Source organism: Chelonia mydas, chromosome 18 (genome assembly GCF_015237465.2).
Source record: "Chelonia mydas isolate rCheMyd1 chromosome 18, rCheMyd1.pri.v2, whole genome shotgun sequence".
Classification (NCBI taxonomy): Eukaryota; Metazoa; Chordata; order Testudines; family Cheloniidae; genus Chelonia; species Chelonia mydas.
Window position 1 is genome coordinate 5,753,668 of NC_051258.2, and position 15,014 is coordinate 5,768,681.

Below are 15,014 nucleotides of genomic sequence, written 5' to 3' on the forward strand. Positions count from 1 at the left end.
ATAGATTTCATACAGTAGATTTCATAAGCAGTCATGGGAAAGGAGGGAAGGTCCTCTCATGGATCAATACCTGGTTAAAAGATAGGAAACAAAGGGTAGGAATAAATGGTCAGTTTTCAGAATGGAGAGAGGTAAATAGTGGTGTGTGTCCCCCAGAGATCTGTACTGGGACGGGTGCTGTTCAACATATTCATAAATGATCTGGAAAAAGGGGTAAACAGTGAGGTGGTAACATTTGCAGATGATATAAAATTACTCAAGATGGTTAAGTCCAAAGCAGACCAAGAAGAGTTACAAAGGGATCTCACAAAACTGGGTGACTGGGCAACTAAATGGCAGCTAAAATTCAATGTTGATAAATGCAAAGTAATGCACATTGGAAAACATCATCCGAACTATACATACAAAATGATGGGGTCTAAATTAGCTGTTACCACACAAGAAAGAGATCTTGGAATCATTGTGGATAGTTCTCTGAAAACGTCCGCTAAATGTGCAGCGGCAGTCAAAAAAGCGAACAGAATGTTAAGAACCATTCAGAAAGGGATAGATAAGAAGACAGAATGAGGAGAGATTAAAAAGACTGGAACTGTTCAACTTGGACAAGAAACGACTAAGGGGGGATATGACAGAGGTCTATAAAATCGTGAATGGTAAGGAGAAAGTGAATAAGGAAGTTTAATTTACTCCCTCACATAACACAAGAATCAAGTGTCACCCGATGAAATTAATGGGCATCAGGTTTAAAATAAACATAAGGAAGTACTTCTTCAACACATAGTCAACCGGTGGAACTCATTGCCAGGGGATGTTGTGAAGGCCAAAACTATAACAAGTTTCAAAAAAGAGTTAGATAAGTTCAGGAGGATAGGTCCATCAATGACTATTAGCCAAGATGGTCAGTGATGCAATTTCAGGCTCTGGGCGTCCATAGCCTCTGAGTACCAGAAGCTGAGAATGGGCAACAGGAGATGGATCACTTGGTGATTGCCTCTTCTGTTCATTCCCACTGAAGCACCTGGAATTGGCCCCTGTCAGAAGACAGGATACTGGGCTAGATGGACCATTGGTCTGACCCAGTGTGGCCGCTCTTATGTACTATCTAGAAGAGTCATAGATTCTAAGTCCAGAAGGGACCACTGTGATCATCTAATCCGATCTCTTATATAACACAGGTCAAAGACCTTCCCCAAAACAATTCCTGTTAGAATTAGAGAAGCTCTTTTAGAAAAAAAACAGATAAGTTAAGATTTTGAGAGGATACAGTCTTTACTTTGAGTTATATAATGATCAAGTTTTCTATTATAATATAAACGGGTGTGCGTAATTTCATGGACGTAATCCCTATTCTTTCCTGCATGACTGTCAACCCTTAACAAAATGAAAAATATTTCAAGCACAAAAAAGGGCAGCTGACCCCACAGGAAAACCTTGAAAGAACACTCTGTGACTCATCTGCTCATTGGGGGGGATGGGGTGAATCAAGGCCATTTGTAGGAGAGAGATACACCTGTTCTCAAGAGCTCATCAGCTCCCACAGTTTATTTGCCACCTGAAATCCTAATCCTCCATTTGTGACTCACTTGCACAGCAGCTATCTACAATGTCACAAACACAGGGTTTACGGTTTCAAATGCGGAATAAGCAGCAGGAACAGACACTAAAATATATGGATAATTAAATAAAAAATAAACCAAAGACCCTGTATTCATGCCCCTATTAATAAAGGCAAGGAGAAGAGAGGCAGAACGTGAGGTTTTTTTAACTGAAGAACTCTTATAACAGAATTAGAGAAACCATAGGAAATGATGCAAACAGAGCAAAAAGTACCCCCATGGTAGATGACATTCAACAGCATCCGTTTCATGCTCAAAATGGGCTTACAAATGTTGTATATACTTTGTGTGTGCTTGCAGCATTGGTAAAGGGAATCAAGTCTCAATGACATATAGAGAAGAAGCCAACTTTAAAGTTTCTAACTCTTGCTCAGAATTACCCAAGTGCAAAGTTTCTGATCTCAGAACACATGGGGGAAAAGTACATTTTCACACTCAAACTAACTCAAAAATGGTTGCACAAAATTTGATCACATTTCCCAAAAGCGTGTGTGTGTGTGTGTGTGCGCGTGTGCATGTACACACACCCTAATGATAGCAAGGGAGCAGTCACAGTCCAGAACAGAGAGTTTTGTGCTGTAGAGTCTAAGGGCTTGTCTATACTTGACATGCTACAGTGGCACAGATATACACAGCGGCAGACACTATCTGTGCTAATGGGAGGGTTCTACCATCAGTGTAGTTAATCCAGGTGCCCAAGAGGCTGTAGCTAAATCAATGGAAGCATTCTTCTATCAACCTAGCATTGTCTACACCAGGGGTTAGACCAGCTTAACTACTTCACTCGGGTGTGGATTTTTCACACCCGAGTGACATAGCTGGTTCGACCTAATTTTTTAGTATAGACCAGGCCTCCCACTAGAGGCAATCAAGGATAAGAATGGATTCACCAAGAGCAAGTCATGCCTGACTAATCTAATTGCCTTCTATGACGAGATAACTGGTTCTGTGGATGAAGGGAAAGCAGTGGACGTGTTGTTCCTTGATTTTAGAAAAGCTTTTGACACTGTCTCCCACAGTATTCTTGCCAGCAAGTTAAAGAAGTATGGGCTGGGTGAATGGACTATAAGGTGGATAGAAAGTTGGCTAGATTGTCGGGCTCAACAGATAGTGATCAATGGCTCCATGTCTAGTTGGCAGCCAGTATCAAGTGGAGTGCCCCAAGGGTCGGTCCTGGAGCCGGTTTTGTTCAATATCTTCATAAATGATCTGGAGGATGGTGTGGATTGCACCCTCAGCAAGTTTGCAGATGACACTAAACTGGGAGGAGAGGTAGATACGCTGGAGGGTAGGGATAGGATACAGAGGGACCTAGACAAATTGGAGGATTGGGCCAAAAGAAATCTGATGAGGTTCAACAAGGACAAGTGCAGAGTCCTACACTTACGACGGAAGAATCCAATGCACCGCTACAGACTAGGGACCGAATGGCTCGGCAGCAGTTCTGCAGAAAAGGACCTAGGGGTTACAGTGGACGAGAAGCTGGATATGAGTCAACAGTGTGTCCTTGTTGCCAAGAAGGCCAATGGCATTTTGGGATGTATAAGTAGGGGCACTGCCAGCAGATCGAGGGACGTGATCGTTCCCATCTATTCGACACTGGTGAGGCCTCATCTGGAGTACTGTGTCCAGTTTTGGGCCCCACACTACAAGAAGGATGTGGAAATATTGGAAAGAGTCCAGCGGAGGGCAACAAAAATGATTAGGGGACTGAAACACATGAGTTATGAGGAGAGGCTGAGGGAACTGGGGATGTTTAGTCTACGGAAGAGAAGAATGAGGGGGGATTTGATAGCTGCTTTCAACTACCTGAAAGGGGGTTCCAAAGAGGATGGCTCTAGACTGTTCTCAGTGGTAGCAGATGACAGAACAACGAGTAATGGTCTCAAGTTGCAGTGGGGGAGATTTAGGTTGGAGATTAGGAAAAACTTTTTCACTAGGAGGGTGGTGAAACACTGGAATGTGTTACCTAGGGAGGTGGTGGAATCTCCTTCCTTAGAAGTTAAGGTTTGACAAAGCCCTGGCTGGGATGATTTAGTTGGGGTTCGGCCCTGCTTTGAACAGGGGGTTGGACTAGATGACCTCCTGAGGTCCCTTCCAACCCTGATATTCTATGATTCTATGAAGAATAAAGTCCTTTCCAGTGACCAACATTCTCCCTTGTTACCAACAGCAAAGACACCATGTTGGTCTGGGCGCAAGACCTGGGTTGAAAACTAATTATTCCAGAAACAGACAAGAGAAATGGGGACGCTCACCCACAAGAGGTGTTCAGCAATCTTCATCTGGCTGGATGACAACTGCTCATATGATATCATTTTAAGGCAGTGGTTCCAGCAGAATTGGATAGCCACAAAGTAGTTGAAGAATGGTAGCCTGACATCACAACACAATGTCAAGGAGTTGTGACCACTCTGCGGTTGTGTGACTCCATCCAATGCAACAGTCTCACTTTCTCCTGCCTCAGGGTGCTCTAGAGGCATAGAAAGGGATCACAACAGCCAGGGTTGATTGGGTCAACCCACAGCCTGGCATACTGATAACATGCAATGAAAATCATGATGTATTTACAAGGAGACACCTGATATGACTCCCAAATAAGTAAAGAATGCCCCCAAATAACCGTAGATAAGAGAGAATCTTCTTACTTAAAGCTCAATCCTGTAGTCATGGGTTTCCATGGTAGCAAGTTAGCCTGCTGCATGGGGCAGACTAGGAAAACACCTAAGGTAACAGCTCTGGGTACATGAGGAAAGCAAGAGGAGAAGGCTCTTCCTCCTGACAAATTAGAAGCCCTGGAGTCAGCTTTGAAACCAAAATTCAATCCGAAAGTTGCTGTTAATGGATATTTTCTTCCAGGAAGATACAGTTACTGCTGTGGGATCTGACTTATTTCTTACAGCGCTTGTGTTTCAATGCAAACAAAATTCCATCTGTGTAGAAATGCCCTTCATTGAGTCCCTTGGCCACACCATGACAGCATGCTTGGCCTGCTTGCTTCTTCAGAATCAAAGCCCTCCATGTGAAATCTGCCTTGAAGACTAACCGGTATCCTTGCTGTTTACAGCAGATGCCGTTTGCCAGAACAAGCTATTAATTTGTTAAACCAGGGCTCCAAAAATTCACAAGACAGAGGCCAGGGCCAGAAGGAAAGAACTAATCACCAGAAGCCAGCACAAAGTGTAGTCCAAGCACCCATCATTTAGTCACTGTGACCTTGCTAGCGTATTGAGGAAAGCAGCTGCAGTTTAATGACCTGCATCTGAACAAAAGTGGGGCACCCCTGACTTACAAACTATACGGTAATGGATGGACCCAGATATCAAGACATGGATACGTTTTGACAATGTCTACCTTGCTCCAAAATTTTGCAGTGCCCTGTCATTTTATGGCTAGGGCCAACAACATCATATTTAAAATGTATCAGCTGTGCCGTGCTATCAAGTTAATTTGATTCTCATGATCACCTTGGAGTCCTCCTCACACGAATGCTGAGCTGTCCCCTTTTCAGATCTTCAGAGATCCCGGGATGGCAATTTGCGGCACGACTTTTACAAATTTATTAAAGTAACAGTGTCAACGATTACCAAGAGTGATAATGAGCAGGGAAAGCCAGATGTGTTCTAATTACAGAGACAGGAGGACAAGCGATCAGCGATGCTCAGTAAGAATACAAAAATCCCTCACTTAGCATTAGGCTGTAAAAAACTGACACTAAAATCTGCTTGCATCTGCCAAAAGAAATCCAGGGAGTATCAGTGGCTCATATGCATGTGTCCATCAAAGAGCCAAGGAGACCAGATGTACCAATCCAACCTAATGCATTTATCACATTTCAAGACAGAAAGAAGCCTTTTTACTTTCTACCAGGTTTGTTGCAGAGAACAGAAGCTATTTGCCCTCCAAAGACTTAGTTAGCTCCTTTCAAATGCCATTTACACTAGCCCCTCCTACTGGTGTACTAACATCACCACCAGGTTGTACTTCTATAACACCGCCTTTTACCTGTGCCTCTCAAAGTGTTTTACAAACATTAGTAAACTAAGCCCCACAATAGCCCTGAAAGTATTCTCGGAATTTTACAAGCAAATCAACTGAGGCACTGGGAGTTCAAGTGACTTGCCCATGGCGACACAGTGAGTAAGTGGCAGAGTCATGAATAGAGCTCAGGTCTCCTGACTCTTGGTCCTGTGATTTAACCATAGACCATCCTGCCTCTAATCAAAATGCATTTCCCGTAACTAACTCACTCCTATTCTGGAAAGAAATTCTGCCTCTAGCACCCAGACCTTTGAGATAAAATTCACCAACCCTTTGGTGGAGAAAGGGAAAACGTAGCTCTTGAAAAGCCCCCTTTTGGTTGGACTGGGAGCTGTTTTGACTTGCTCAGAAGGTTCAGTGCAGTCTTGGAAGAGTGCTTCATTGCAGTTTTGTGGTTCTGCTGGCAGCGTGCTGATGTGATTGCATGGACAGGAAATTTTGCAAGACTTTCCTCATCTGGGCAACTTGGAATCTGCCTTTCTATTCTACTGAGGTTCTTACATGGCACCTGTCACTTGGCATCCGAATTTATGTGGAAAACTTGGGAGACCTGTATTCCTTTATCAAATATAAACCCACCATCCCTTTTCTAGCCAGCCATCTGTCATATGTGCAAGTCTGATCGTCACACTGATACCTGCCATACTCAACTAGGAGTATAAAGCTGCTTTTAAACTCACAAAACCTCAGTCTCTGATATGTGACCAGGTTTTTTAGATTCACTCAAGTAGTACAGCCATATATCAGCCTTTTGCAAAGGCAAACGCAGAGGTTGTCAATACAGTAACAGCTCCTTTGGTTACTGCTTTAAAGAGCTAGCCCATCTTCTAGGCACTGTCTCCTTTTTGAGCATACATTAGCTTGACACTCTTCAACCTTCCATCATTATAGAGCCAGGTATGCTCCAAACCCATCAATCTGGTGTTCTCATTACAAAGTGGAAATTTCCATCAGAAACAGTGAAGTCCTGAGATGAGGTTACAGCACAAAATATTTTCTTCTAAAGTAATGAATCCCACTAAAACGGCTAAGATCCATTTTCCTTATGTCCCTCAAGACCCCTTGTTCTGAGACAGTCTCAGAACTGCTGGTCTTGGCAGGGTATGAGATGTACTTAAATTTTCTGGATGTCTCTTATTCTGCCCCTTGCCGGTGTTTCTATGACAAAATCAATTTCCTAATGTCTTGGATCTTCTATTTTTAAATACAGGCAATGCACTGGCCTTTCCTTAAATCAACAGATTTACTTCAAAAGTTTTCAAGAGATAATACACCCTGTAGTAATGACAGCCATGTAATAAATGGCATTACCTCACCTGCACTCTGACCACCTTCCTTGGGACAACTTCAAACAAGCCAATCCCCCAAGCAGCTTCAAACAGCTGCCATTTTTCTTAACTTGCCACAAGATGTGTCCTTTTTTTCCTCCTTCACCAACAGCCCTGCTCCCTCCTAAAACGACCCTGACCCAAAGCCCAGCACAAGCAATATGTAGTTCAAAGCCAATAATGGGCTTACGTTCTGGAAATGGGAACTGCACACCACTGGAAAAGGAGGGGTTCTCCGTTCCAATGGAACAACCAACACTAGCTTCCAGGCCCTGAAGATCCTGAGAGATGGGACTTTAAAATCAAGACATTTGTATGTATCAAAGGGGTTATTTCAGTCATTTTTAAAAGATGTTTCATATTTTAATTATAATCTTCCCCTGGTTCTGATCCCCGTACAACCGGACTCATGATAGATAGGGTACCTGGGCTTTATAAATGGAGGGATACAAGACGTTGCCCCAATACATATTTTTTAAGAATTCTAAAACTTTTCTGTGAACTCTGTGGCCTATGCAAAGTACATGATAGTGTGGCATTATATGAAGGATTTTACTGGTATCAGTTGGGATGACCTGCATAACTCACTTAAATTAGAACTGAAATATTCGGTCAGGCAAAAGACATCACCCCCGCCCCGCCACCACCATTATCCACCTTCCTCATGTGGCTGGAGAATTTTTTTTTTAAGTCTTAAAATGTTAAAATACAATAAAACAGACCACCCACTAAAATTATTCAGAGCTCAGGGCCAGTCAGAACTGAATGTTACAGAACTGAAGAAGGTTTAGATCCATTTGATCAATATTTCAATAATACATGTAGTAACACTGAACACTTTCCATAAGAGAGCATCATGATCCCTATTTTTATAGATGAGGACACTGACACACAGAGAGGTTAAGTGACTTCCCCAAGGTAACAGAGTCAGTGGCAGAGATGGGACTTAGAACACACATCTCTGAATTCCCAGTTTTGCATCTTAAGCTTTATACTGTACTACCCTCTGAAGGTGCTGCTGGGAACCTTTCCTCAGTAGGTTTCAATAAAACAATTACTCAAATCAGCCGTGATTATTATTACAGAATGGTCCACAGTTAATAGCAAAAAGCAATGTTAATGTTGCTTTATATTAAAAGGTGATAACTGTCAAATATGCAGGGCATAGCTGAGATGCCATAATGATTATTAATGTTGATAAAAGACAGGCTCAATTTAAAGTTACACAGAAAGTGGTGGGGTGGGGGGGGGGGAGAGAGAATCTTTTGGGAACATTAGCCCACATTCCTACTGTTAGATAAAATGAAAAAAGGTAACCAGTATGATGAATCCACCAAGGAGAAAGGCAAAGACTCCTCATGCAGAAGGCACTGGCAATTCTGGTCCACATCAGAGTCATGCAACTGCTAAGAATTCTTTAGTCTGGTCAATTTCTTCTTTACTACATTTCATCTTAGTGTTATTCTACACCATTCAAATACCATATAGAACACGATGCCATTGGGATAATAACCAATACAGCTGCTGCTGAATTATAAATATTGATGTTTTTACCCATCCTACCCACCTTAGAACAGTGGTTTATGGGCATACATTATATCAAGCATATTAACACAATACTTGCTCTCAGTGAAAAGGATGTCTCATTTCCTTCATACAGCTTAATTATTACTTTACTGCTTCTTTTCCTCCTTTAAACCGTAAATACATGTTAACATTGTAAGAGGAAGGATTGCCCAGTGGTTAGGGTGCCAGCCTGGCACTTGAGTAACTTGTGTGTGATTCCCTGCTCTGCGTATGTGAGCGGGGGCAAGTCACTTAGTCTCCGCAGGCTCAGTTCTCCATGTATAAATTGGGAACAACAGCCTTTTCCTCTTTCACAGCCCTGTTGTGAGGGTAAATACAATCAAGTGCTCAGATACAAAGCTAGAGAGACTATTCCTCTTGGAAGCCTCTCTCCATAACCTCTTCTATAGAATAGAGCTGACTGCTATATGTCTTATCTTAAGTGGCTGTCTTGGACAGATTCAACAAAAAGTTGCATTTTAAAATACAAAACCACTGCCCCAAAGTCAATCTACTCCCTAAAAAGGGAAAACAAGTTGGACTGCATATGTGACACTCCTTTACCAGGGCTCTGTTCTACTCACGAGCGATACTGTGACCATCAAAGTGGTATTTGGCCTCAGCTAAAATAAAAAGCAAGGGAACTCAATTCCCAGAGTTTAATGGAGCCAAGAAACTAGAATGATAGCAACCTTTGAGTCTCTCCAAATCACATCAGTAGTGTTTTCCCTTTCAATCTTCCTCTGACACTGCTGTCAAGTCTTTTATTACTGTATCAATCATAGTGATGGAAAGCTCAGTACTAGACACCTGCATTTGTGGCATGCAGTTAAAGATAAATAAATCTGCTAAATTTAAATTAAGCTTGCCACGTGAGCCACCCCTCGTGACTGCCTATGGGGAATGAGAGACAAGCCAACGCCACAAAGCATTAGAGACAGAGTTTAAGGTGGGAAAGGACTACCAGATCATCTAGTGTGACCTGACCTCCTGTATATCACAGGCCACTATCCATTGCCCATCACCCACACATGAAACCCAACAAGTGGAATTAGAGCAAAGTACTACAGCCCTCAAGAGACTAAACTGTTATGTGCCACAGGCAAAGAACGGGGGGACCAAGATGCACGAATGCCCAGAGCCCCTGCAATGGCAGGGAATTAAGTGAGATTTACAAAGATGACACCTGCAAGTAGATGAGCTAAGGTGGTCTCTCACTTGGGGTCTCCCACACGTGGCTCTGTTTTCAGTGGACCTTGTATACCAGTGGTGGGATTGTGGCACCCACTGAAATTGTGGACAAGGCCTAGAGGTGCTGGCCAGAGTGTTGTAGGAGGCGGTTTCCCTTATTGGTTAGGTATGTAGCAAACAAATTGCACAGGTAGATCATAATTTTGGATTATTTGTGGAAGTTTAGATCTGAATTTATGCCTGTGCAGTTGTGTTAATACAGGGCCACAGTCCAGATTGTATGTGGAACCTTGAGTTTGAATTTTACTGATATAATTAATTAATGCTAGGTGTAAATGCAAATCACTAGGAAGAAAGTGCCATGCTGCTCTGATCTGGTGGTCTCTCTAGACTAGTATCCTGTTTCCAACAATGGTGAGTGCCAGATGCTTCAGAGGAAAGTATAAAATCTCCATAATGGACAAATATGGAATATCCTGACAACAGATGTTTCTTCTGTTGGTTGGAAGGGACCTCAGGAGGTCATCTAGTCACATGTTGTGTAAAAAACTGTTTCCTTTTATCACTTTTAAATTTGTTGCCTTTTAATTTCATTGAATGTCCATTGACTCTTGTATTGCAAGGAGAAATAGGAGCAGCTGATTTACTTTCTGTTTACCATCATCTCCCCTCTTATGTATCTACTCTATAAACTACATTGTTCTAATCTTTTCACTCCCTCAGTACTTGGGAAGCCTTTCCTATTCCTACTCATTTTTGTTGCCTGTCTCTGGATGCCTTCTATTTCAGCAGTACCTTTTTTAACATGGCAATCTAAACCAAACACAGTATTCAAAGTTATGGTGTGCCATTAATTTGCACAATTGCTTTATTATCTTTTCAGTATTATTCTCTATCCCATTCCTTATGCATCCTAATATGGCTTGCTTTTTTGGATTGTTACTGTGTATTGACTTGAGCTGATGATTTTACTGAGCTGCTACAATGATACCCAACTCCTTTTCCTGAGTGACTTCTGGCTCTCAGCTACTACAGTGACGAGCACGGTACAACAGAGGACCAACACCACATTGTGTGTTGGAGACACCCACCCCCGAACAAATTTGGGAAGGTCACAGTTTACGCCTACAATCCCTTGCAAAGAATTGTGTTAATGGATCATATTCTGCCATGCGCTATATGTCACAGTCCATAATACTGAGCTGATATTAAAATTCGGTAATGTTGGATCTACACACCACCATATTAACTATAATATACACACACTGCTCATGTATTTAACCAAAATAATATGATGAGCTACATATTTCCACAGCAACTCTCTCTAGTATCTGGGTGCTGAGCTAGTAAAAACTGCATTTTTTCCACCCTTAAACAAACCCTCAAGTTACTCCCTGCTGTACTAACTTTAGGTGGTTTAGCAAGGGCAGTAAGTGTCCGACATACGAACACAATGGCAAAGCAAATGTCATGTTGGTTTGAAATGTTGATACAGATCAATTACACTTTGATAGGCAGATATCGCAATTGCATGTAGTGGGTGTGTGTATAATACGCATGGATTATTGGTATTGTGTTGGGAATTTCAGTATTGCTATCAGAACAAAAACTATATTCTTGAGTAGAAGTCCATTGCATAGACACGTATAAGGCAGTCTTCCTAATCCATTCTACTGGTGATTTACTTGGCAAACAGTTAAACATCTTATATAATATTAAGAAGCTCACGCTAATGCCTAACATGATGAATTCATTGCTTGGGCTTGCAGAGTTAATGTGTCAAATGAACCATCAGCAAGGAAAGAAGAGCAAGAGGAGCACAACCCCACAAGCAGATTCAGTTGTCTGGTCCGCAGCAGGAAATTTCTTACCCAGTTTTCAGCAGCAGGGCAGCTGCATCAGTGTTACCAAGAGTGTAAAGTCTAGGGTAGACTAGGCATAGATGCCTTTCTCACTGTGTCCTTAGTAGGATTAGGTGTGTCAGGATCCTTATGCCAGGGCTATGCTGAAGCTTACATCACTGATAACATCGGCACAACTGAACAGTTGTTCTGGAATAAGAAATTTCCCGTTGTAGACAGATGCATCCTGGAGGAAGTAGGTAAAACTCAAATGCTGATTAAACCAGAAATTGCCGTCTCGCAGCCTGCGGTTCCCTACCCTTCGGGGTAACTGTAACAATTTCTCAGACTGAGTTCAGCTGTGCCCGCCAGAGCCCACTGCCTGCACTCTGACCCACCCCCCACCTTGGCCCGCCACAGACTCCAGCCTTGGCCCCGGTGCCACAGGGGGTGGGAAGATGTAAACCCGAATGGAAAGCTGCAGTGTGGTGCGGAGCCCAGTGCCAGGAGAGGTAGTGGAGAGACCAGATCCAGATGTGCGGGGGGGGTTCACGTGGAGACAGCAGATTTAAGATCAAGATTTTGCTTTTATTACAGACCAGCAGCAATCGCCACCTCACGGAGCGGGTCCCATTCACCCCCTGCAGAGACACACCCAGCCCCTGCCCCTCCCACCTCCCCCTAGCTCCACTTGCCCCCCTAGCTCCCCCCTGCCCTATAACTGCCCCCATCCCCCAGTGCCCCCTCCCCTCCAGCTCCCCCTCCCCTCACTCCTACCAGGGCTGCCCCCTCCCCCAGAGCTACACCTGCCCTGGTTGCCCCTCCCCCCCTGGCTGCCCCCTGGAGCTGCCCTGGCTCCCCCCGGCTGCCCCCGCTACCTGCCATCCCGGGACCCGCAGGTGAGTCACATTTCGGCAAGCAGGGCTCAGACTGACACGGAACGGACAAAGGGCGCCGCCATTTTGGAGACGGGCGGAAGCGGCGGCGTCTCACCAACCCATCCCCATGCCCCACCGGCTTCCGGCGCATGCGCAGCTACAGCGGGAGAAGCACGGGCGGTTGACAGGGCTCTCTAGCGCATGCGCCGCTGTTCTGCAGCGTCAGGGCGGGGCATGGAGAGCTAGCGGCGGGCCTTGCGGACCACGTGGTGTTCCCCAGGGCTCTCCCCAGCGCCATGACACCAGAGGCAGCAGCAAGCACTAGAGGCAGCCCCGTGCAGTGAGGCGAAGGAAGGCCCCTGGGCATTGCACAGGCAGTGCAGCAGAGGTGGGCTCAGGCAGGGGCCTGGCTTTGTAGCCGTAGCCACGGTCAAAGGGCCTGGGCTGTGCCTCCCAACGCACTGTGGCTATACGCATACGTGGGTGCCCCGGAGAAACATTATGCCACCCCTGTGCCATGTCACTTCCTGGCACAATCCCAGCCTGGGCAGGCTAAAACTGTGGCTATCAGGCAAATTGACATCAGCATTGCCATCCTCAGGTGTTCACAAATCATGAGTCAGGTCCTGAAGAGCCATGTGTTGGCTTAAAACTCATGAGCGATTTAAAAAAATAAAAGAATGTTTTTCTTTTTCTTTGTATTCTGGGCTCGAGGCTGCACTGAGGTCCCATTTTCAAGCTCTTCTTTGCAACCATAAGGGCTAGACACTCACTCATTTCGAAAGGGAAGCTGAGATTCTCACATGATTCCAGCAGCTGGGGCTTTAGGGAAGAAACACCAAATATCACAAGACTTTCAAAAGAATGGTGAGAGTTTGTAACAGTATTATGTGGGCATGGAGGGAGAGGTGATCTTTCAGGGATCAAGCATGCAGGGCTTTGACTATCAGGACAAGACAGAGACCTTGAACTGGACTTCCCTGAAAGCATCAGGATATGCCAGGTCTTCAGGGCCACTCTGGATCTGGATATGTCTACACAGCAACTAGACTAGTCTACCCAGCTGGCCCGTGCCAGGCAACTCAGGCTTGTGGGGCTTGGGCTGTGGGGCTGTTTCACTGCTGTGTAGACTTCCAGGCTTGGGCTGGAGCCCAAGCTCTGTGACCCTCCCACCTCCAAGGCGTGGATCCTGAAACAAGTGTGGATCTTGAGCACATGCAATGCATCTAGCAGGGGTCTAGCAGAGAGGAAGAGCAGGGTATTTACTAAGCTGCAGATAAAGATCCTAAGAGGTGAACTTTGCAACATGCCAGCCTCTGATCAGAAGGTCTTATTTGGACTAAAAACACACTTTCTTATTGCAACACCAAACACAGACTTATCCTAACACTGTTTGGTGTTGAAATAAAAGAGATACAGTGCCATGACTGCTCCTCTCCTTAGACTGGTTTCAGAGTAACAGCCGTGTTAGTCTGTATTCGCAAAAAGAAAAGGAGTACTTGTGGCACCTTAGAGACGAACCAATTTATTTGAGCATGAGCTTTCGTGAGCTACAGCTCACTTCATCGAATACATGCAGTGGAGTAGCCAGTACATTGCATGCAGTGCATGCATCCGATGAAGTGAGCTGTAGCTCACGAAAGCTCATGCTCAAATAAATTGGTTCGTCTCTAAGGTGCCACAAGTACTCCTTTTCTCCTTAGACTGGGTTGGTGTCCTCTGGATGCTTACATTATAACCTCAAATTAGCCTCAAGGCAAAAGTTACATTTGTAGGTTGCCCTGATTGTGTGTAATTAAACAGGGCGGCACTGAGAGCAGCTTACAACGCTGTTGTCTTGTTCTGCATCACACTGGCTAAGTTGTGTTGAACCCCAGTTTTACACATGTGAGCAACTGAGTGCAGAGATGTTTGCAGGAACGGGGCCTGTGGAAGCACATGGTTCTTAGTGTAACATCAGCCCTTTCAGATTGTCAGGAGATACATTGAAAGACGGAAGCATTTTGAAGTAAATCCCCTTCGAGGGTGCATCTGGTTAAATTTTAGATCATAGTTAAGTGCTGTCCCAGCTGTGGACATCCCAATACCCAATATCCTGCCGCAGCCTTCCCTGACAAGCCCAGGAGTTGCCAATGGAAAAATGTACAGGATTGTTAATGCCTCATACCCAGCAAAGTTCCTGTCTCAGTGTTCCCATCATTTTCTGGTGCTGCCGGTCATCTGTTTGTTTTTCCTTCTTCTTTCAGATGTGCTGCTGCCCTGTTAATTAACCCAGGTCTAGCCAAACAATAGCTGCAGCAATGGTTTGAATATATGCCTCACCCTGTTCCACTGTCTTAGGTGAGGTGGAAGTCTGCTCCCTGCCTCCCCATTCATCTGAACGAGGTGAAAACTTTGAGCTTAGCTGAAACTATTTAATATCTTTAAATCAGACTGGATCTCTTGATGTATTTATGAGATCTGCAAGGCGTGATCAGCAACTCTTCCAAAAGTGTGTGCTTGCCCCAGGCTGGGAGTTGTGAATGCCCCTGGCTCAGCTGGGCGATGATACCT

The 15,014-nt window shown here is 44.4% G+C and overlaps 1 protein-coding gene across 7 annotated transcripts in view; it reads right to left on the reverse strand.

Moving 5' to 3' along the window:
• The window catches only part of ZBTB17 (zinc finger and BTB domain containing 17), a 39,653-nt gene extending 26,978 nt beyond the window's left edge, over window positions 1–12,675 (reverse strand). For 2 of the 7 annotated variants that reach the window (XM_043531758.1, XM_043531755.1), the window contains exon 1: window positions 12,462–12,617. In XM_043531758.1, coding sequence (XP_043387693.1) covers window positions 12,462–12,612 — 151 coding nt within the window. In that variant the 5' untranslated portion in view covers window positions 12,613–12,617. Of the gene's footprint in view, window positions 1–11,613; window positions 11,744–12,461 lie in introns of those variants that run through there. The other 5 variants (XM_037881183.2, XM_043531756.1, XM_037881180.2 and 2 more) reach the window with 4 other exon arrangements.
• Window positions 12,676–15,014: the final 2,339 nt, after the last annotated feature.